General features: G+C 44.0%; 1 protein-coding gene across 9 annotated transcripts in view; it reads right to left on the bottom strand.

Annotated features, from left to right (window-relative positions):
• Positions 1-1,038: 1,038 nt before the first annotated feature.
• NFYC (nuclear transcription factor Y subunit gamma) overlaps positions 1,039-22,583 on the bottom strand; it is a 37,028-nt gene continuing 15,483 nt past the window's right edge. For 7 of the 9 annotated variants that reach the window (XM_074807365.1, XM_074807369.1, XM_074807372.1 and 4 more), the window contains 9 exons: positions 19,487-19,599; positions 15,711-15,782; positions 14,040-14,153; positions 11,623-11,718; positions 7,442-7,615; positions 6,974-7,132; positions 3,262-3,369; positions 2,456-2,515; positions 1,039-1,935 (listed from right to left, as the gene is read on the bottom strand). In XM_074807365.1, the coding sequence (XP_074663466.1) occupies positions 1,816-1,935; positions 2,456-2,515; positions 3,262-3,369; positions 6,974-7,132; positions 7,442-7,615; positions 11,623-11,718; positions 14,040-14,153; positions 15,711-15,782; positions 19,487-19,591 (1,008 nt within the window). In that variant the 5' untranslated portion in view covers positions 19,592-19,599 and the 3' untranslated portion in view covers positions 1,039-1,815. Of the gene's footprint in view, positions 1,936-2,455; positions 2,516-3,261; positions 3,370-6,973; positions 7,133-7,441; positions 7,616-11,622; positions 11,719-14,039; positions 14,154-15,710; positions 15,783-16,429; positions 16,600-16,973; positions 16,995-19,486; positions 19,600-22,583 lie in introns of those variants that run through there. The other 2 variants (XM_074807373.1, XM_074807364.1) reach the window with 2 other exon arrangements.

The following is a 22,583-nucleotide window of genomic DNA, read 5'->3' as shown; positions in this document are numbered from 1 at the left end:
CCGGTCCCACGGGCAGAGCTTCCACACAAGGTATTTTTTGCCCCCCAACTTCATCTTTCCCGTGGCCAGGAGATGCTCCCGCAGGGCTCAGCCCGCACAAGGCTGCGGTACCCGAGGGCTGATGCTGCTGCACTGCGCCACTGGCTCCCTGGCACTGCAGGATAGGAAAAATTTTTTAAAAAAGTAAGAAAATTGACATTTAGAAAGCCCAGGAGGTGCAGGTAATGCAGCAAGCTCCCTTGCCTGACTGGAACAACCTGGCCCAGATTTAGAAGTTTGCACCAGCCAAATGCTGAAGTGGAGTTTTCCTTCCCCAGCAGCAGCAACTCCCCTGCAGCTCCCATGGGGGCAGGGCAAGCCAGGCACCCACACCAGGGTGCTGCACCCCCCGCACCCCGCTCAGCTGGGTGAGAGGGCCCTGGGGTGCATGCCTGGCCTGGGAGCAGCCAGCCTCTCCCCATCACAAAATGGGGGCAAACGTGGTGTTTCTGCCAGTGAAAAAGCAGCAGCAGCACTGAGGGGGGGTCCTGGCAGGGTCCTGGCGCTGCGCAAAGCCCCCCGAGTCTCCCCTGGACAAAGCACCAACCGTCTCAGACCGCTCCACAGTGGATGCACAAAGGTTCTCGCTTACAAATTCACACCCGCTTTTAGTCAAAACCTAAACTTGGCCTAACGCTGCTGGGATCCCTGCAGCGTGTTCAGTTAAACCCAACCTCTGGAGTTGGCTCAAACCTGCTCCAAACTCCTCCCTGCTGCTTCCGCTGGACCCTGCACACAGGAGCTGCAGGGAGGGGGGGTGCAGGCTCAGTACCCGCTGTGAATTCATCCTGCACGGAGCCGCCCTGGCCCTGGCAGGCACCCCCAGCCCTCCGGTCTCACCCCTCAGGGCACCCGAGCCCTCGTCCAACCCCCTCTCGGGGCTCCTTTAAACCCTGTTGCTGGTTTCACGACTTCAGGTGTGACATTTTCCAGGGATTCGGGACACTCTTTGCTTGGCAGGTGGAGACTGGGCCCTGGATCTCAAAGAAATCACACACATTATCTTACAAAGGAAATTTATTTCATTTTATGAAGCTTATATTACATGCATCGACTGAGGCTGGTACAACAGTTAACAGCAGGGCTGGGGTTTGTCCAGATTTCCATTAGTGTTTCTGGAAGAAACCAGGCCAAATTAAAGAAGCTTTTGCCCTTAGAAAATACAGTCAGAATACAAGGAATGGGTTTTTTTGTTTTCACTTTAATTACTCCTCCCCTACTACCTGCCCTCAAGCTGCATACAGCCAATGCTCTGGCTTACCAAAAAATTAGGCAGGAGAGGAAAATCTAACACACACTCCCCCCATACACCCCTAATAAACCACTGAGACGGGGGGTCTGGATCTAGCTCTATTCAGAGGAAAAATACAAACAGAATGCCAGGAATAAAGCTCTTACAACAAACCAGATGCAGTACCCTTTAATAATTTTCCTAGATAAAAACATTTTACACGTTGTTCAACGAGATGCCTCAAACTCCTTTTGATTAGTTCTCGTTCAGTTTTATGGGTTTGAACAAGCAGTGGAATACACTGAAATATCGATTTCTAAAAATAAAAATAAAAATATTGCCTTCTTGTCAGTGTCTGCTGGATATTCTCCCATACCCACCAGAGGAAGATGTACAGTGCACCGGAGATTGCAGCCTACTATAGGCTTCCTATCGAGTACAGATACACAGAAGCAGATGGAATTGTCAGACCAGGTTGATATGGCAAAGGTCAGGCTGGTACGTGCTCGCTTCCACGCAGAGGGGACTTGCCACAGTGTCCCTGCTCAGTCCCCTGTCACTTGTGTGGCTTGGCCGTCTGAGGTTTGGTTGGTGGACTGGATGAACATGGGCTGGGCGATGTCCTGGCCTGCAGGCATGGTCACTTGCTGGATCTGATAAAGTTGCTGGCAGAGAACAGAAGCGGGGGAGAGAAAGGATTGTCAGCTCTTGGCACACCCGGCTCCCTCCGAGCACAGCGCTGCCAGCTCAGTGGTGGCGTTAACAGCAAACTCTCAGGTCCAATAAAATCTGTCCCCAAACCAGACAACTAATCACCCTTAGACACTGGCTGCTAAATCGTAACCAAGTAATTCTGTGTATTCTGATGCCCAAATTGAGCTCAGGCCGCCTACCCAACAGTCAATAGCTGGGTGCTAAGAGCTTTATTCCCAAACCGGTCAGGGCTAAAACGGATCCCACCCGGAGTGCAGGGGACTCTGTTGATTTGGAATGAGCGCAGCAGAACACAAAGAATCCACCCGAGTTCAAAAAAGCAGCACAACATCCACTTATCCTGCTCCTGGTTAAGCTTCGGTAGCAGCAGCGTGTGACTGGGAGGAGCCCATTTGCTAGAGGATGCAGGTTTTGGGACAGCCCTTCTAAGCCCTCGACTTCCAAGGGATGTAGCAGCGACCAACTCCTTACCTGTCCGTCTGTGAACTGGCTGAACTGCTGCTGTCCTTGCTGGACCTCTGTCTGCGTTATCTACAAGGGTAAGGGAAGGATGATCACTGACAGCACTTCGGAGAGGGTCAGAACCCCACTAACAACATTCTGCTGCTGCCTTTCAAGAGCTTTTAGACTCTTTTCAAACTTCATTACCCCACCACGTGGTAAGATGCAGCTTACGCCGCCGGCCCGCAGTCATGCTGGTGCGAACCGCGAGTCAAGAACAAAGGACACGGGACTCAGCCGTTCCAAACCAAACACAAGCATGTCCTCCCTGGCTTTCACGAGGAGAACGCGGCCTCCAGGATGACAGAAAAGCAGCAGCCTTCCTATCCTCTGAAGGCAGAGAAGAATCCCTTAGCGACCAGCCTCAACAAGAACATGAGACAACCTGCTGGCAGCAGCGCTGGTCTCGATGTTTCACCTCTGCGATAGTTTTCCTGAGAGGTTGCACGGCTGCTCCTCCCTCACCCAGCCAGAAGGAGCAGAAGTAAAGAGAAGGTTGATGAACTGAAGTTTTACCTGCAATCAGCTCAGAAGCAGCGTGAGCTTTATACAGTGAGACACACACACACACACATATACGCATGCACCTTTCACGTACAGGTAAAGGAGGCTTCCGCTCTGCTCCTTGCTTTATTACTCTGATGAAAGGAACAGGAAGAAAAGAAATGCAGGAATCCTAGCCCAAGAGTTGGTAAATTCGACTGGAATTTGCAGTTTCAGGAGCTAGGGAACAACACTTTACCAGTTCATGTCAGCCCTGCTGTTACGGTGCATACCTGCTGTGCATTGGTTGCAAGCGTCTGGATCTGCCCCTGGACTACCTGGGTGCCTGACACGGGTTGGGCTAAGCGGATATACTGCAGCTGGCCAGCATTCAACTGAACCTGGAGACAAGCGGAGGGGGCAGGGAAAGAAAATTAAACAGATAACTGTGTAACCTGAAACACACAAACTTGCCTTCTTGTTTCCACAACAGAAGCCAGAGTAATAGATGACACCGGGAAGCTTCAGTTGATTAACAGTTTAGATGAGCGACTACCACAGACCCTGCCAAAGCAAGAGTGAAGCCCGCAGAACTCCTGCAGGTTCTTGAAGTAAAACCCTGAGGAAGCACAACATTACTTCTTTCTCCAGAACGGGAGTGGTCAGTTAGTAGCTAAAGCACATTAACTGCTAAATTTCAGAGAGCTTTGGGAACACTTATTTTTCTTTTTGGTTACGAGAATCAAGTTACTACTTTGATGTATCGTTTCACATGATGATGATTGTTACGAGCTACCTGCACATAATGACACTCCTATTATATCCTGCCAAAAAAATATAAAAGAACGTATAGGAAATTTTCACATAAAGACAGCAGAGATGACAAAACCCAGGAATATTGCAAGGTAATATCTGGAAGCTTTTAATACAGCTCTGCCAACATCAACACCCACCTGGCAAAGGCCAATACCTTCTGTGTCAATACTTTGTGTATAACATTTAAATGCAAATTTGTTTCCTACAACCCTGATCTTGCAAGGTTAGATGCTTGGGGGTGTGGGATATGAAGACAATGTCATCATGGCAACCTCAACTCTCATCTTGCATTTTCTGCGATATAAACAGCTAATACTCCCAAAACACATCCGAGGAGCAATAAGAAGGTCACCGTATGATTGATAATGCTGTTGAATTTTTCATTTAGTGTTATTTAACTTTAGAACATTTAGATTCACAGTCTTAAGGTTAATTATATACCAAAAATGTGTTGAGGGTTTTTTCCCTTTTTAAAAAGGGGAAAGAAGGACATACAAAATACTTGAAAACTGCTCACGGACAAAGGTTCAAGCGCCTAGAACATGGTCTTGGCATTTACACAAATGCTGCTGACTTCACCAGCTGTGTCTAAAAGCTCCAATATTATTTCAAGAGCAAATAAACTCCACATGAGCATAAACATTTCAATAAAGGATTTGTTTCTGCACTGAGATCTGCCAGCAGATCATGTTTTCCACACTGGGGGCTTCCTGCTTAGATTTTAACTACACTACTAACCGAATGGATGAAAGCAATTTAGAAAGAGCGTTCTTCCAGAAATGAGAGTAAGCTCCAAAAGAACCTGCCCGCTGAGGTCTAGCTAAGATACGGATTAAATCTGACACAAAATTAATGCAGACAAACAAATGATTACCGTTTAATTGACACATACACTTCCAGGTTTTTCTCAGTTTTTAGAAAAAATAAAAGCCACCTTTCCACAGGCAACCCGTGGCCCTAGAGTCAGCAGGAGAGAAGTGCACACGGTATCAGGAGCACGTGGAAAACCAGCGGAGAACATTAGTAAGATTCTCTCAACACTCCTGCAATCGCCAGAGGCACTACCAGTTTTATGAGAGTGTTCCAAACTTGTCGTGTTTGCGTTATGAAAGATTCTTTGCTGAATCTGAACAGGTACCGGAGTGAAAGGAACTATCAGAAGAGAGCTCTAACCATATCAACGTAGAGGAAACTCAAGGGAAAAATAAAAGCACAGTAGAAAGAGAGCAGAAGGGACAGCAGCACTGAAGAGACCAAAGACTGTAATTCTGAAACCAAACCGCAAGTGCTTTCCAGGTTGGGGCACTGAAAACCTCTCGCAGCGAGTGCCTGGCTCCACGTTCTGTTTTACTTCACTCGCTGGAAGCGAGCAAGGGGAAAGATGCTTCTGTCAGCACAAACTGTGATCCTGCAACACGCCGTGATTAAGAAGAATCCTCTTGATTACAGTCAAAAGAGTATCTCTGCTAGATACAGAAGCGCAAATTGCAACTATTTAATTAAAACGCTGCTCCTCAATTGCTCTGTTTTGCAGTCTTACAATTGTTAGAGACCCAAGTGCTCGCAAAGACAAAAGACACCATGCTCTGGCACTTGGCAGTTTCTGTCTCACCCTCTGCAGTGTCAGAAGCTGCAGAGGACCAGGCACAGCTCCCTGTTCTTAGGTGCTCCCCGGCAAGAGGAAGGTAGAAGCGTAAGCTTGGGCAAAACCAGACACTGATTAAAAACCTCCAGTCTCACACTCCTAAAACACGGGGCCACTTGCAACAGGATCCACCTATGTAGAGAACAGTACTTTCTGCAGAAGGTTGTGGCCCCCTCATAGCTACTTTGAAAAGAATTCTTTCTTCTAGCAGATCTCCAAGCCCCTTTCTTGTAGGGAGCTACAGCATCCACTGGAGACAACTGGAAAAGAAGTCAGAACTGTTCTTTTATTGCTGAACCGAAGGAGGATGCTGCAACATTCAGTTTTGTTGTAACGGGTTCACTGAGGCTGGAGGTGGAGATCTCCTTCCAAAATGCTTCGAAGAACAAGTATCTTGGAGAGACTTTCATAAGGAAAGGAAGAAAAAAAAGTAAAAAAGCTAGTGGAGAATGCAGAGAAGAAAAAAGATTGTTTGGAGTAAACCACCCTATTTGGCAAGCAATTCACTTCCGTTGTGACCAACGCCTTAAGCCAAACAGTAGGAATCAGCTGAAGACTTAAGAGACGAAAAGAATTTGGAAGTGAATTGGAAAAATCTGGCAACACCCACAATCTAAACCTTTTTCAAGATGCTGTGTCAAAGCACGAAAGTTTGCCAGACGCACAGAGGGAAGCTTAGCAAATCTTGAGAAGCAAAACTTGTGTGAAAGATCAGTTTGGCCACAGCTGTGGATACACTTCTTAATAACAGAAATCAAAGTGAAATGCTTGTCTTGGTCACTTGGTCTGACCTTTGGGTTGCTGGGTAAGTACACAGAACTGGATAGATTTTTTTTTTTTCTTTAAGAGGTGTGAAATTTTCCAGATGGGAACCAAAAGACCCAGCTTTGTTGTGCTTATAAGTTACAGAGAGGGGGGAAAAACGTGACATTTTTTTTCACCCACGTGTTTATCTAGGACAGATGCCAGACTGTTACTGCTGATGCTGGGTACTCAAAACCCCATTCTTAAGGTCACGGCAGGTCTATGTTGATGTGAAAGCGAGGAGATATTTTTTGGTTCTGCAAAGCCATTCCTCCTACCAGCTCAAAGTATTTTGTAGAAATATTTCTTCTAACATAAAAGTTTATTAATAACTCACAGATGGCACCTTTCCCACTCAGTCTGCCAGGTCATGACTTCAGATTGCAGAGGCAGAACCAAGTAAAGGCAAAAGAAGTTAATTGTGCTTTATTGAAACCATGCTGTAGTAAAGAACTAAAGTTTATCCAGGAAATGTTTTATTTATTGCTTCCTAATTGTAACTACTTCACTCAGGGGAAAGTGCTGGGGGTGGGCAATGAGTCTACACTGGATGGGTTAGATTTATTTCCCCCTTCATGTCACACGGGGTTAGTTTTCCTCTCTAAGTGCAGGAGACACACCACTCAATCCAAACTTCCTCTTACAGTTAAAAAAGCATAGATATATAGAGTCTCATGCCAGAACACCAGCAGACAGTTTGCTCACAAGGCTGCTACACATGGCTGCTGGCAAAGCCTTACCGGTATTTGCTGGATTTCTCCCGTATTGGTGATGATCTGCTGCATGACTTGCATGGTCTGCCCAGTGCCGCTCTGAGCCTGCTGGGTCTGTCCTTGTGGCTGTGTCTGCACTATCTGGACCTGTTGGCCTTCTCCAACCTGCATCGTCACCGGGGTGCTCTGCAGGCAGAACAGGGGTAAGGCCCGAGCAAGGGCTGAACACAGCGGCACAGCCAGCGCATACAAACACTGGAACAGACAGACAGATTCCTACACCCACACTGATGTTTAAATCACCGCAAAGGGAACCCAGGACCTAGATGACCCCTGTTACTACAGTTATACTCCGTCGCGACCAGAAAACATATTTCTGTAGTGACTGTCCCGAGCAGTGAGAACAGGACACTGCAGTGCATCACACACGGGCGAGTCGATGGTCTCCCCGGCTCCGCTGACCTGCGAAGCCCCCGCACGCTGCTCACGGCTCACCTGCCCTTGCTGAGGCTGGGCGATGATGATCTGGCCTGGCTGGATCGTGGTTGTGGACGTGGTGGTCTGCTGGCCTTGCTGCTGCCCCTGAACCTGCACGGCCGCAGGCTGCTGAGCCAGTGTGAAATAATACTGTACGGGCTCAGCTGGGGTGACAGCCTGGCGCACCTCTTCCTGCAGCACAGGTAAAAAACAGGTAAACGGGGAGGGAACAGATCAATATCCAAACCCCTGCCCCCCCCCCCCTGCTGAAACATCCCCCCCATAAGCATGCTCCATGGGAAAGTATCTTTAATACCTCATTCGTAACAGTTTAATTAAGTAAATCTGAAATGATAAATCAAAATGGGTTTCCTCATTTATTCAGCTACATGGAAATCAAAACCATTTCTAATACCCTATGTATAATAATGTAGTCACCAATTTCATTACGAGAAGCAAATGAGTGAAATTACCATAGCTGAAATCCACGCAACTCCTCATCAGTGAATTCCATCATCGCCTGTTATCTTAACACAGAGCGAATTGCAAATACACCGGGAAGACTCACAAAGGCTCATCTGTCAACAAAACCCCCTTCCGGGCCTACGTGCCCAACACAAATCTCAGTCTAGCTCTGATGTTAAACCCCTGGGAATAAAAGTCATGGACTTGATGTATACTTTTGTGCCTTTATTTATTTATTTAAATCCAGCTTTTCCAGAATGATAACAATTTCATCTTGTACCGTGGCTTCACAGCCTGATTCTGCTGGTAGCAGGAATATCTCACCAGTGTGAAGAAACAAAAGGCTCTGCTCTAGCTCACTGTCAGAAGCACAGGCTCTAATACTGCTGGTTTGTTTTACCTAAGCATGTCTTTAGGAGAGAAAAGCCCCTTATGATTAACGATATTTTAGGCAAGTAGATTTTCAGAGATTCTGTTAAGTGGCAAGCTGTTAACATTCAAGAATCAAAACTCCTAAGCTCCCCAGAGGAGCATCAGACCTTGCACCTCAGGGAAGACGCAGCTCACCAGACGTTCACTCCATGGCAGAAGGCGTAAACAATCCTCTCCCAGCCACCTCGAGTTCACAGCTGAGAGTGTAGGATGTTTACACGTGCTACAACATGGTAGATTCCTGCTTACACAAGCCTGCTCGACTCCCCTGCGTTAAACGAGGCTTGCTCACAGATTACCTTCAGTATATCCAACTGGGGAGGAAAAGAACAATTCACATTACAGAAGATCAATGTATGTTGTCTACATGGGCATCAGGCTTGAGTAAAAGAGCCCCTTCACTTAGATCCTGGTCTCTCAGAGGGACAGCAACTACAGAAAAGACTTCCTGCTTGGAGGTTTCTCAGTAGCCTACCAGAAAATGACCCCCCAAAGATTAAGCTGCTCACAGTTGGCTGTAATCGAGAGGCAACTTCTAAGCCTGGCTCTCAGAGCAAACGAGAGCACTCTCCCACGGTACTGCAAACCACCGCAATCAAACGCTTGCAATACTTCCTACGTATGGTAGCTCGTTGATTATTCCTACTCGCTTAATCAAATCCTTTGGGGGAGGGATTAATAACAAATTAAAAATATATATTATTCAACAGGGCACGTCTCCAGTTTACCATAAAACCGCGTGCACAGAAGAGCTGGGGCTGTTTCTGTAAAGCCCAGTCCTTAGGTATGTGATTTCCAGAGCGCTCCAATCCTCAACTCCTAGCTGAATCCTGAAACAACGAGGCAACCGAGTACTTCTGTAGGTACCTACTCCAGGTTAAGTTGTTCTACAGGCAAAAATGGCTTTAAATCCAGATCTGCTTGAACTAGGTTATATCACATCATTTGAAACATTTTATTTCCAAGCCCTAGCTCTAGTTACCAGAGCAACGTAACAGCCATGGTTTCATTCCCAGCTCTTCCACGTAACCAACACTAACTTGTCAAACAGTCTTTGCTGTGGTAGTGATAAAATACAGATTGTACCCCCAGCCAAAAAGCGCAGGCTGTCAGCCTACAGGCAGCCACTTTTCAACACTGTTGAATCAAAAGAGTATTTTCCACTGCAAAGTCCTAACCTACGTTCTTATCTGGCAGCTGTTTCTCCATTAAACTTCTCTTGCCACAAGAAGTATTTCCAGTGATTCAACAGTGTTCACAGGCAGCGAGCTGATCGGTGAGTGACAGATCTCTAAAGCCTGTTTCAACCCAAAACCCAACAGGGTTTCACTGTTGATGCTGTGCAACCCAAGAGACACAGCTCTGGTGTGACGTGTCATCAGGACACGTTAACCTAGCAACCTATCTGCATGTAACACACCTTGAAAATCCTTCAGGCATTTCTTTGATTATAGAACTTGCATGCTCTGTCACCAGCACATTCCGATGTGAATCAAAAGGCTCCAGCAAGGGAAAGGTATGGGCAATGCTCTCCCTCCCAAACGTGGAGTTCTCTTAAAAACAGCACGACAAAGTAGAGTAATGGAATGAGGCACCTAAAAGAAGACCAATTGAATTTGCAATGCCAGAATTAACCCGTCTTACTTCAGGCTGCAGCCAACTCGTTTCAGCTTATCGAGCTGCACGAACTGAAATGTGGGTCTTCTTTCCCCGAGTTAAGCAAAGCACCGAGAGCGGCTGTGCAGGCTGCTGCTTCGTCTTTTTATTTAATACCGAACTAATGATCTTTGGATAAATCACCTCTGCTGCACTGCTGCAGGGATAAAGCAGGGAACTCAGGGAAGGGCTGGAGGGAGCTGCACCACGCTCACCACGTGTACACGACACAGAGTTCCCAGTGCACCTGTAACGAAGCCTTGGGATGCTAATTTTAACCATAGCTGACCGCAGCAGTTGGATGGAGCCTCCTGCACATATTGTGACATGGAAAGGTATTTTCCTCATTTACTAGAAACACATGCTGCTTCTGGAAATCAGAATGAGAGGTTAAACTCAACTCAGGACACCATCACAGAGGATGAAGCGTGTATTTCCTCCCTTTGGCCATCACTTCAGTAGCACCACGAGGACTTCAAGACAAGAAGTAAAATAGCAACTTCCAAAATCCAGGTCCACAGTGGAACTGCTGGTCTCTACTCTCAGAGTGGGTATCTTTTTGCATGTTATCCAGATTTATATTGGAATAAAAAAAAGACACGTCAAAGAAAAAACTTCCAAGTAAAACACTTGCCAGAAAGATGTTTTACAGTATGCCAGCCTCTCCAGTAGCACTCACTAGAGAAGCTGTTTTAAGGACCACCTTGGATTTTTTCAAAGGCTAACACACCGCTGACCTTCAAAAGTATCAGAAAACAGGTGAAGGAATTGTTATAAATTGTTATAACATTTTTTTGAATTTACTGTTCAGAAAAAACCCCTCCAGCTGAGTCCTGGGCAATGATTCCAGGAGCTGCTGAACAAGGTGTGGCACCGTCCGAGGGGAGCTGTTCCCTAGAAGAGATGGCCTGGCCATTTTATCTACCGGGCAGCTTGTAACGAAGAGAGATGAGCAATTACTGAACTGGGGAACTTCTAGCAGCAAAACACCAAACTTTCAGGTGAAGGAGATAAACTAGTCTACCAGGAGCTGGATCTTTTCCTTCGTGCATTTGAAGCAGCAAGACTGAGCTTCAACCTCACCTCACTGCATTTTCAGCACTGTCTCAAACATGGAGGGGAACAAGTGCTTTGTAAGACACAAACTTGTTAGGTTTCAAAGATCTTGTGCTCGGATGACCGCGGCAGCCTGCTGCTGTAAACATCCGACTGAAAGCTCCTTCTAACACCTTACAGCTTCCAGTCAAGGATGTTTACAGTAGCAGTGGCTGCCCCAAAGGAGCAGGAGGTGGCACTTTAAGCAAAGAAGCCTGTTTCTCCCTTTACAAATCAAAGGATGCAGACTCAGCACATTTTTTTAAAGTTAAATTTTTAACACTGGCAATATTTGGTATCAGAGCTATTTAGTAGTTTTTGTCACGTGAGTAAATCCCCAAGGCAGACTTCTGTAAATCTCCATTCAAGCTCTATTTCCATTACAAAAAAAAAAATTAAGAACCTGAAAACTCCTATAAATAAACACATAAAAGAGAGGCACAAACCTCATGTTTAACTCTGATTCTGTATTGCTTTATCAGCTCTTGACTAGAGATGGCAATCACACCAAGGAAAGGACAGAACACACAGCAATCATTTTTATGTCTCACCTGCCGCTTTGGAGGCTTCAGTTCATCTCTTGGAACGATATCGATAAGAAAGTCAAACTGATCAAACTTTGTAATTGCCATGGCAATGTCATTCCTCTATAACAACAAAAAGAGAAAACCGTTCTTCAGCTTTAGAAGTCTGTTTTGTCACTGGATAAATGAAGTTGGAGCTTTTTAACTGAGTCAAGTGAGAGTGTCTTCTCCAGCCCAGGTGCTCAAGCTTGTGTCTCGGTATCACAGCCCTGTCTCGTGCTGAGCGAGGCCTCCACGACGTGCAATAAGTCCTTGGCAAACCTGGGCTTTTACAGTCATCTACTCACCCACCAGGCCTGATCAGGCTCTCCACAACAGTACTGCTGGAATTCACTACAATGACAACCACCATAAGCCTTTTAGCACATTAAAAAAACCTGGGAATTCTTCTAAAAAATAATTTTAACATCCCAAAGATACCTGAAAAGAAGCTTTGTGGAAAGACCAGGATGACTGCTCCATGTATTAGTAGCAACATATGCAGAATCTATGAGTTGGGGATGGGATTAAAAAAAAAAAAGAAATAAAGTATCACAGGATCTTATTCAGGCAGGGGAATCCCAAGAGATGTTGAGAGAACAAGCTTCAGCATGTGGAAGGGCAAAATGGTTAAAAGAAAGCATGAAGATTAAAACATATACTCAGCAAACTGGCCAAACATGTATCAGAAAAAGGATGTGCAAGAGCCAAGGAGCTTCTGTGAAAAACTGGCAAGGTAAGTATCTTCTCAGAACGGCTTATAACTTTACTTTTATACCTTGCCTAAAAACGAAATGCAAGGAATAGCATTAGGTCAAAGTATTAAAGACCTGAATAAAGAGTTACCCAGCATTAAGTCATCACTTACATGTATTTGCTTAAGATTTGAAACAACCCCCAAGATAAAAAAGCTGAATTTCTTAAAAAAAAAGAAAAGAAAATGTACTCTGTCATTTTAAAATGCTTGCAAGCCATCTTGAAAAGTAGGGCTAATTCAAGAAGCTATTAAAAATCCTATTCTCATTAGCTGAAGATAAATTTGTAAAGCATATATATGAACAAGATTTGAGACAAAGATGCCTACGCTGCCTAATGAGTAGGTAACATTTAAAAGACTATCAATCCTCTCATTTCAGGCTAGTTGACATTTCTAAACCTTATACTGTCTTGGCATTTAATTGCCAAACAATGATCACGCAGAAAGCACAAGAGAGACATTTCTATTGTTCTGCAGGCAGCATATATTATAAAAGTATCTTCACCAGGAAGAAAACTTTTACTGAACAGATGTATCTCGTATTTCATCCTCCACGGTGAGGATTGGGTTCAATCCAATTTCCTCAGGAATAGACTTCCATAACTCAGACCTCTCCACTAAAAATTGTCTTCCCAAATACTTGATAAGCAGAGAGTGCATTTCTCCAGCTGCACTGTCCATGCGGAGAGCAGCTGTGCCGGGATGGCAGCTGCTGTGGAAGGCAAGGCAGGCAGAAATAAAACCGGAGTCAATTCAAGGTCTTATACCTCAGGAGCAGGATCTGAGTACTATTCTGAAATAAACGGATCCATCAAAGCTTGAAAACTGTTAACAGGACATGCCTGAGTCAGCACTTGTGCTTACAAAGCACCTTGTTCACGGAATGTGTATCAGATATATCCTCCCCATGGTAACTGAATTAAAACCTGGGTTAAGCAAGTGGCATTAGCCCAGTTTAGCGAGTGGCTGGATGCCCATTCGATAGCTTTGGACTAAAATCAGACATGTCTCCTTGCCACGACAGCAATCTCTGCGCCAGGGTACAGGAGAGCCGACACGGTCCTAAATATCTCAATCTCTCACCTCTGATCCAAGGGCCTGAACTGATCTTATTATAGTTTCAAGCAGTTGTGGTCAACACGTAGGACTAAAAGTGAACGCTTCCCTGTCCATCCCCTGCATAAAAAGACCCTGAAGAGTTACAGTTTATTCTTGAACCACTAAAGAGGTTACTATTATTGAGAGCCTCCAATCCAGACAAAACAGTAATTTATTCTGGGGGAGGGTATTTGTGTTTTCATCTCTACACATTTACGGACACAAACGAACATCTACAAGCCTTACGTTACAACTACTACTGAAAAACAAATCAGCTAGAAGTTCAATAGCCAGAGCTATCTTAAATCCTTACAGCAGGTCACAATTAGCTGACAGCTGCAGCTTTAGGTTTTGGGGTTGTTATTGTTGGGGCTTTTTTTGAAAACAAATAGAAGAAAAAAGCATTTCAGTCACACAGTTACACTGTGCTTTGTACACAGGTTTGTAGCAATAAACACAGGTACTAAAGTTACTGTCTACAAAACATGCCTCGTATTATGGAAACAGAGAGTTGGAAACAAGTTTGTGAAGCAGCTGAAGGCTCCATTACCTGCAGAGTCCTCCGCTTGTTATCTTCTGTGTGTATCCACGCTCGCAAAGTCAATTCTGTTATGAATATCTGAGCTGCCTTGGCGAACAACACGGGAGCTTCTGCACTAATCATCTGCAATTAAATTTACATTATTTTTTTTTAAGTTTACCATGAGTGTTCTAATACTGCGAAGTGGTAGTCAGAGTAACTTTTATCATGTTAGTCAAATCTGAATGGTTGCATTGTTTAATGGTGAAGTTGGGGAAATTTCCACATCAGAATATCTATGGGTCTGACAGTCCAAAGAGTTACCAGCCTCAAGTTAAACGCAGTGTTAAGAGTCCTGGGCATCTAAAATTTGTCTCAAAAGTCTGTTTCCTCCATGACTAGTCAGACATCAACTCCACATTGTGCTGGATCACGGCAGGGCAGCAAACGGCATCGGTGCATGTTCACCTAGAGTGAGTCAACCAGCAGCTTCTCCTGGCAGTGTCTCGGCATGTACATAAATGATTCAGAAACTGAAGAGCACAGGTTGAGGGCTCATTTTAAAACCTGGCCCTTACGTTATAGTTGTAACATTGCGATCACTTGAAATGAATGCTGAAATTGCAAAAGAGGTTTGAAGGTCTGAGTGAAGACTGTCTCACCAAATTCCTTTTCCTTAAGAAGTATCTAGCTCAAGTTTTATTCAAATTAAGCAGTTTCATTATTAGTTGGCTTGGCATTAATGCTTACTCCCTAGTACAGCTTTCTTGTTAAATAATGTTTCAGGCAGGCCAGCGACTTAACCCCCGTCCCCCCGCCCCCCTCAGCCTCGCCATAAAAATCTCATCTTCCCCTCCATCATCAAAAATTTGACACTCATTTGGTTCAGACATTGAACTGGGACCTCAGAGGCCTGGGCTCCTTCCCTTTCCAGGCTGAATGAATAGCTCCCTTGTACAGGAAGACAACACGCACCTTTTTCAGGATCTCATTGAAATGTTAAAGGTTGTCCTAACAGGAGGATGGTATCACATTGAGAAAAACAAGAAGAAAGTGCAAATCATTCTCTTCTCTCTTAGGAGTTAAGTGTCTGACGGTTTCCCAAGTTAAAAACCAGGGAGGACTGGAGCAGCGCAAGAGTCAAACGCTGCGGGCGATTCCTTTCTCCATCCTTTTATGTCAGTAAGTTTTCATCAGTCAATTCATGTGTTATCGTCACCAGTCACACGTCAAGGGTTCAGCTCAAATACTGGTATCAAACCCGTGTTATCCACCTAAATTATTGCTTATTTTTCCATAAAACTTAAATGCCTAGCATAGCATTTAAGCGATATCACTTGTCGTACTAAACACTCCATAGCTTTGTGAAAGGGAGAGTCGAGAGAAACAAGGAGGAAATGGGTGAAAAGACAGTTAAGCACTAGGAAAAACTGGAAATACCCAGAATTATACAGTAGACTAGCATTTGCTAGAAGAAAGCAAATCTGCTAAAGTCTTCAGCAAAGATCCCAAATGATTTTGCTTTCCCAGCTCAGTTTAATTATAAAAGGCCAGCTAACATTGCATTCAAGGCAACTGTTAGAACGTGCTTTAAGAATAGTAATAAATCATGATAATAAGAAGTAATGAATTGGAAGGAAATGTAGCTAAATTATCCACCAAAAGGATCATAAATACTTAAGAAAAAACCCACGAGTGTACCTTCACATCTTCATCTAGTTTCATTATCTTCTTAATACGAGCCAGAGGGAGTTCTTGAACTCTGAAGTCTTTCTGCAGAGAGATTCACATTTGAGAGACTCTTTACTGATACTGAACTGAAAACAAAGGTAAGACACAAAATGTTAAAATAAGTCTGTATTGTCTATGACTGAAGTGGCTAAAATTAGATTTGTAACTTATTTTCTTTGAGGTATGGCAGCTTCTCCCCAGGCCAGAGAATTCTCATCTGCTTTTCTGTATTTTATACTGATATAATTCTACTTAAATATTCTGTCAGACACTTGTATCTACTGTTTCACCTCAAAGTTGAAGTCATTCTGCAGAACAGAATGTTTCTAATGTTACACATTTCTGCATCTATTTATATTTGAAGCAACTAATTCAATTAGGTGTCTCCGGACCCAGAAACCATTGGAATTTACAAAAAGTCACAAGAGAAAATGAAGGCAAACAAGAGCTATGTGGGGCGACAGGATGAAACCTTCTTTGCTTTATTTGTACTTCCCTGTTGCCCAATACCAATTTTGGTGTTAAAAACCTTGCAAGAATCTTGTTCAAAAAAAAAAAAAATAATCTCGCCTATTCCTGTTTTCAGATGGATTTCTCACTGTTCTCCAGCAAAGAGAACCGCTGACTCAGAATGGTGTAATGATGATTTAGGAGAGATGAGAGTGAGCGCTGTCATCGCACTGACTCACCCTGCTCTGCTCAGCTGTTCCCGTGAGCCCAGCGAGAGCAGCACAGACACCACTTCGCTAAAATCTGCACGAGAGGACGCACCAGCGTGTCCCTTGGAGATCCTCTCTGCACAGAGCTCTTGGGGTTAGGGAAACTGCTGAACTTCACTACAAACAGTGCTCTCCCTTCTCTGAAGATATAAAGAGGAATAAATAAATAAATAAAAAATAACCCACAGCTCATTGCGACCAGGAGCCTCTTAAAAAGGGAGAAAGGCTGAAGCTACGTACCATTGCGTCAGGAATGCAGAATCCCTACCCACAAAGGGCTTCCAAAAAAAATTGTCTTCCCTTCTTAACAAAAATGTCATACAAAATAAAAGAAAACTCATTTCTCTAGGGAAGAAAGCACTGCAAGACATGTTAGTGAAACAAAAGAGGGAAAAAGTGCTGAAAACGCTGTCTTCTATTGAAGCAAAACATGGAGGTTGTGCGTGGTCCAGCCAGCACTCCACCAGGGGGGGTTTTATTTAATTTATATATAAAAAAATTTATGTATACTTACAGACATTATTTTAGATGCATATATATTAAAAAAGCATTCTGTGCCCTCATTCTGGAGAGAAATGTGACGTGGAGTTCCTGGTGCTCCCAGTAATATGCTGCAAATCAGAACGAATTTGGGGAGTGGGGGTGTCCTTGCAAGAAGAGCCGAGGGTTGTTGCATCCCGCTGGTGAAGGTGGTATTTTGGAAGGATTTTGGGCAATGAGAGAAGAGGGCAGTCGGGGCTGGGACCTGTGCTTGAACACACAACGCGCTCAGGGTGGCATTTTCAACCAGTAACCGCCACATAAACAAGTTAAGGGGTTGCTAGGGCATGGAAAAATATCCCAAAGGTTTTTTTAGAGGGTTTTTTTTGGCTGTTTTTTTATTTTTTAAAAAAAGCTCTTTCTTTTTTAAAGAGCCTCGTGAGCTTTGAGCAAGCCTCCAAAAAAGATAAGGACAAAACTTCTAACCTGTGAAAGTCTTAACAGGCTTAAGGGTATTAACTTCTATGAACAGCAGAACTGCAAGCAGACATGCATAGGTACAAAGCTATTAAAATCTTTAGAGAAGAGAGACAGTGGAAGTTAGAAAAAAAATGAAGCTCCTTTATTCCTTTAAGGCAGACAGGCAAACGTCACATAAATCAAAATTAATACGCAAGTACCATGGTGAAGGGAAGCATGACCACTACTGGCTACCACCCAGCAGAACAGACTTTAGACACCAATTCTTCATCTTTTCTTTTTTCCAAATTAGGTCTCAATATTTTCACAGGCCTCTTCTAACTCATCGTGGAGCTGAAATGCTAGTTTCAGCCTAGTCCTGTTTCCTATTTCTCCAAGACTAGGCTACAGTCCTTCGTTGTATCGGGCAGAGAACGGGCAGCTCTGGTTTGCTCTTCTAAAGCAGCTCCCTTGTTTTTTCCCCTGAATTTTAGCTACTAGTGGCACATGGCAAATGCACAAAACCGGGCAGAGACAGCCCTGAAAAGCAGGCAACCAAAGCAGGCTTTCCACCAAACAGCTGCTCCGACCTCCGCTACGCAGTACATGCAGATGAGCTTTAGGTTTACTTACGTCCACGTCCATGGGAGCACTTTCAATAAGACGCACAATAAATTTCAGGATTTGATTACGCAGGGGACAACTGCGTAGGAATGTTTTGCAGTTATCCCTTTTCCTTTCCAACTCCCCTTCACTGTCCTCAGTTAAATTTTCAATGACTTACTAGCTAGCAACGCAATAAATAGATTCATACGACAGTTAAAAATTAAGCTGCCCGTACTTGATAAGCTGCATAATAAACCCCTTTCATGTGGAGATGAAGACAAACTACAGCTCTTGAACACAAGAATTCACTGCGCTGAAAGAGGAAAGTAATTAATTCTGGTTATGCATACAAATTTCTACATCTGTTTCTTTAATCAACTATCTGCACACAGGCTGAAAAAAGCAGCTTATCTTCAGACTAGTGGATTGGGGTTTTCACTCTGAACAGCGCGTCTTCGACTGGAGTCCTTTTGTTTTCAGTTCCATTAAAAGCACAGGAGTGTGCTTTCAGGACCACTGTATCACCGTAATCTATCAATCTCTCTTGAAAAGTCATTTTTATTATATGCCCTTATTCTCAGGCACATCTCTTTTGGGGATGGAAATAAAAAAAAAGAAGCTTCTTAGTCCAATTCTTATTCTCAGCCTATACAGGATTTTCTTTAATCAAATGTCTTTAAATTAATAAAGCATATGATAACAATGCACTTGGCATTCAAGTGTTTTTCAAAATTTCAGGCTTGTCAAAGGAGATGGTTCTGCGAGGGCATAACAGGTCTATACAAAAGTCTAAACCCAAAAATTCATTCACAAAATTGTAACTGACTGTCAACAGCCAGGTGTTTGAAGGGGGAAAAAGACCAAGTCGTATTTTGAACAGCAACATCTCCCAGGGTGTGCTGATGGGGCCTGTCCTTTGGTGGGCATAAGGGTTCCCTCACATGCTGGTCACACATTTTGCGTTACAGAATTTGAACAGTAGTTAAACAGCCCATGTAGTAAAATGTGAGGTATATTTTCAAATCCCTCAACCTTCTGTTAGCTAAAGCAGCATATGGCAGCTACGCTTATACCTGTAGCTGTTTTAAAATCACTTCCCTCCTCCTCCCAAACAGAAGATAATTCCCCTGCAGTTCTCTAGAAAGCAGCCACGGTCATCATTTAGCCTGTTAAAAGAACCTTTGCATCAACTTTGTCTTATTGGTTAGTCCAGAAAGAGCTGAAGGCACGACTGTTACATCTCATTATGTTATGAATCAGCTGCTTTCAATTTGTATCTCGAGTTTTGGCAGTTGTAGCCAATAGTCAAAAGCCTGGCCGAATGATTATTTATCTGCCTTGTAGCGTGTAAATAGCCAGCTCTAGCAGACCCCGTAAGCAGCAGGAATACATCCAAGCTGAGGTTTATCTTGCTACCAGATATTACCAGGCACTTCTCACTGTCAGTTCTTCAGCAATACCGGAGCCGATGAGGACACTCACCACTGTGAGGTTGCGTATCTCCTCCATGACCCGCGGCCAGAAGGACTGGAGGCTTTGCTGCGCATCGCTGTTGCTAGCTGTGCCGAAGCCACCATCTGTGGACATCCTGGGAGCTGGGAGAAAGAAAACCAAGCGTTAGCAATGAGGCAGGAGTCAAAGGCTCCCAGAGATTCCCTCCAAGTCCCAGGAATACAGGAAGGGGCCAGACAGGCTAATCGCTCTGGAAAACTGTCAAAATAAGTTATGCCAGTCCAGGTCTCACAGCAACAATGCAGAGATACTCACAGCCTCTGAAACGGTTTTTTAAACTTTTATTTATTTTTCCAAAGACTGAAAAAGAACATTAAAAAAAAAAAGCAAGCAAAAATAGTCTCCCCATTCCCCTATTAGAGCTCTGCCTTTTCACAAGGAGTTGCAAAACAACCGATGTCCGGTCACAGCTCACTCTCTAGCGTGCACCTATTATAAAATCATTTTTCCTCTTGCTTGTTACAGCCAACAACAGTGCAGGATATGTCAGTAAAGCCCCCTCAAGTTGAAACCAGAATGCCCACGTCAGCCCAGTATTATTTCTAAAAAGCATAAGGAAACAGTTGCTTCTGTGCCTGTTCGAAAGGTGTCAGGTTTTGTGGCTTTACACTGTTTTTAAGATAACTCTTCTCCTTCAGTATAATCAACAGGAGAAGTTAACAGCCTGTATAATTCAGAATGTCAAAAGTAAGATTTAAAATTCAAATCTTTTAATTGAAACAATTTTCAAAAGCCCCATGCCTGTCATTTAGTATTCTGCAACTGCAGGATGTTAAGCAAGTCTGGCTATTATCAAATTTATACTGGACGTTGTCTGTGCATTAAGACTTGTATCTTTGCAAATGGCTTTATTTACAGTATGTCGTCATCAGGAACTTATAAGGAGAAAATAAAGGGACAATAACTGGGTTCAGACTTGCCCACATCGTCATGCTGCGCTGAAGTGAAGATGATGAAGAGGTCGGGGCACGCAGCACCGATCAACCTCGTCCTCGTGTGACCGAGACGGTGCCAGCCCGTGTGGCACTGTCCAGGCACATTTCAAATTCCAGCTGACCCAATTCTTTTCTCCCCATGAACTCCTGGATCAAGTCCTGCCTTTTTGGCAAGGAACTCTTAAGACGGGTCTAGTTAATATTAAAATGAAGTCAGGTGCACCACTTGGGAATGCCTTGAGCACCAAGACCAGCCTTGCTGGCTTCCTCTGGGCGGCAGGAGCGTGTGGCTCCGGCGGGATTCCCAACAGGGATCGCAGCCTGGAAGGACGGGGCAGACGCGCCAAAAGCACCCACAGGACCTGCCGAGACAAACCCGACAGGATGGGACTCGGCGCTTCCCATGCACGAAAAGCATCTTGGTGAATGCCAAGAGAGTCACCGCTCCCTCCCCGAGCGAGCGGAGCGGAGGAAGCCAGCGAGTTACTGACGTTAAACGCTCTCGGGGTCACCCAGAGCAGCTTTGAAGTTTCCATGAATGACACGCACACACCACGTACAAACAATAAGTCTCTGTGTCTCTCATAACTTCCAGCAACAGAGAAAGGGTGCTACACTTTCTATAGGGAAAGATCTCAAGACACACACAGATATTTGTGTGTTGCCATGTAATGGAAAAAGGCACAAGAGCAGATTTAGCTCTGACACAGACAGGCACAATCCCCGTTCGCTTTTCATCCACCATGTAAAGGTTTATTTTAGTCCTTCCTCAAGCCGAAGGGCAGCCCAGTAACACTGTACAACACACCAAAATACCGATGGGAGGCAGCGGCCAATTGCCAGGACTTTCAAAATCTATTCCAAAGCAATGATGATCCATAAAATCTCATTAACAGATCAAAGCCATGAATGTCAGACAATTAGCTCGTTACCTCCTGCAGCCTACACTTTCCAAGGCAGACTCTGAACAGTTGTATTTTCCTTTCATCAACCTGAGAAGGGGACACAGGAGGCGTGGGAAGAGCTGAAGGGGATTTTGACGGGGGATGACAAAGAGGAGGTCAGAAGATCATAGTTTCAGTCTCAAAGCAAGAGTTTGAGACAGGAAGAACTCCAGGTAAGGAACCTTATGGAAACAGTGACTGACAAGTTCCTTGATGACTCTTCAACAACTATTTGCATTATAATACCATCTGCCTACAAACTAAGATATTTCAAGTATTTATAAGAAAATACAGAGATAAATATTCTAATGAGAGTGTTAAATTGGCATTTGATTCTCCCCCCCTTTGATTTGCATTGTCAAACGTAGACAAAAAAATAGTTTAGGCATATAAATACAAGCTAATCCTTGAAATCTGCTCCGCACTGGCAACATTTCAACACTAACACTAGACGGGGTCTTTTCTGCAACTGGAGATGCAATTCATCTTGAAGACAAGCCAAATCACTTTTCAAAGCTTTATTTAAAAATACAAATTACTTGCATCCAACCCACTTAAATGCTGTACTGGAATATAATGCTCTACGTAACCCTAAGAAACAATAGGTTAAAAAAAAAGAAAAGCTAATGGAGCGACGAGGAAGAAAATTCCACCACTGCCATTTTACCCACTACCGCACGCAAAAGCAAATTTCTTGCATTAAGTATGTGTCTCTGTGGTATTCATCCAGATTTCGGGAAGAGCTAGAAATGGTTTACTCCAGTCATCTATCATTTAAAAAGTCCTGTCGATGAATACAGAAAAAATTCCTATCTTCAAGGTAAACACAGGACTGATTTCAGAATGCAAAATGAGCAGCCTGACGCTTGACCCAAGGGACAATTGCTACTTTAAGTGACTGTTTAGGATAATTGGTAGGAAATTGAGTAAGAGTAGAAACAAGAGCCACCAACAGGCTGATTTTCTGAAAAACTTATAGAATGAGATCACTATAAACTCCAAAATAAAAGCCTAAGCAGGTTAAAACAGCTCAGAACTTTACTACTCTAAAATATAGATACTTAAGCGGTGCTGACGGTGCCTGCAAGCATTAGAGGAGGATTGTAAGGAAAAGAGAAACCTGAACTGTCATGCAAACCCACAGCGTTGGCTCCAAGAGACAAACTTCACTAATGAAACCATTCCTGC

Source organism: Strix aluco, chromosome 26 (genome assembly GCF_031877795.1).
Source record: "Strix aluco isolate bStrAlu1 chromosome 26, bStrAlu1.hap1, whole genome shotgun sequence".
Classification (NCBI taxonomy): Eukaryota; Metazoa; Chordata; class Aves; order Strigiformes; family Strigidae; genus Strix; species Strix aluco.
The sequence above is the reverse complement of the archived record's forward strand: the minus strand, read 5'-3'. Positions and strand labels throughout refer to the sequence as shown.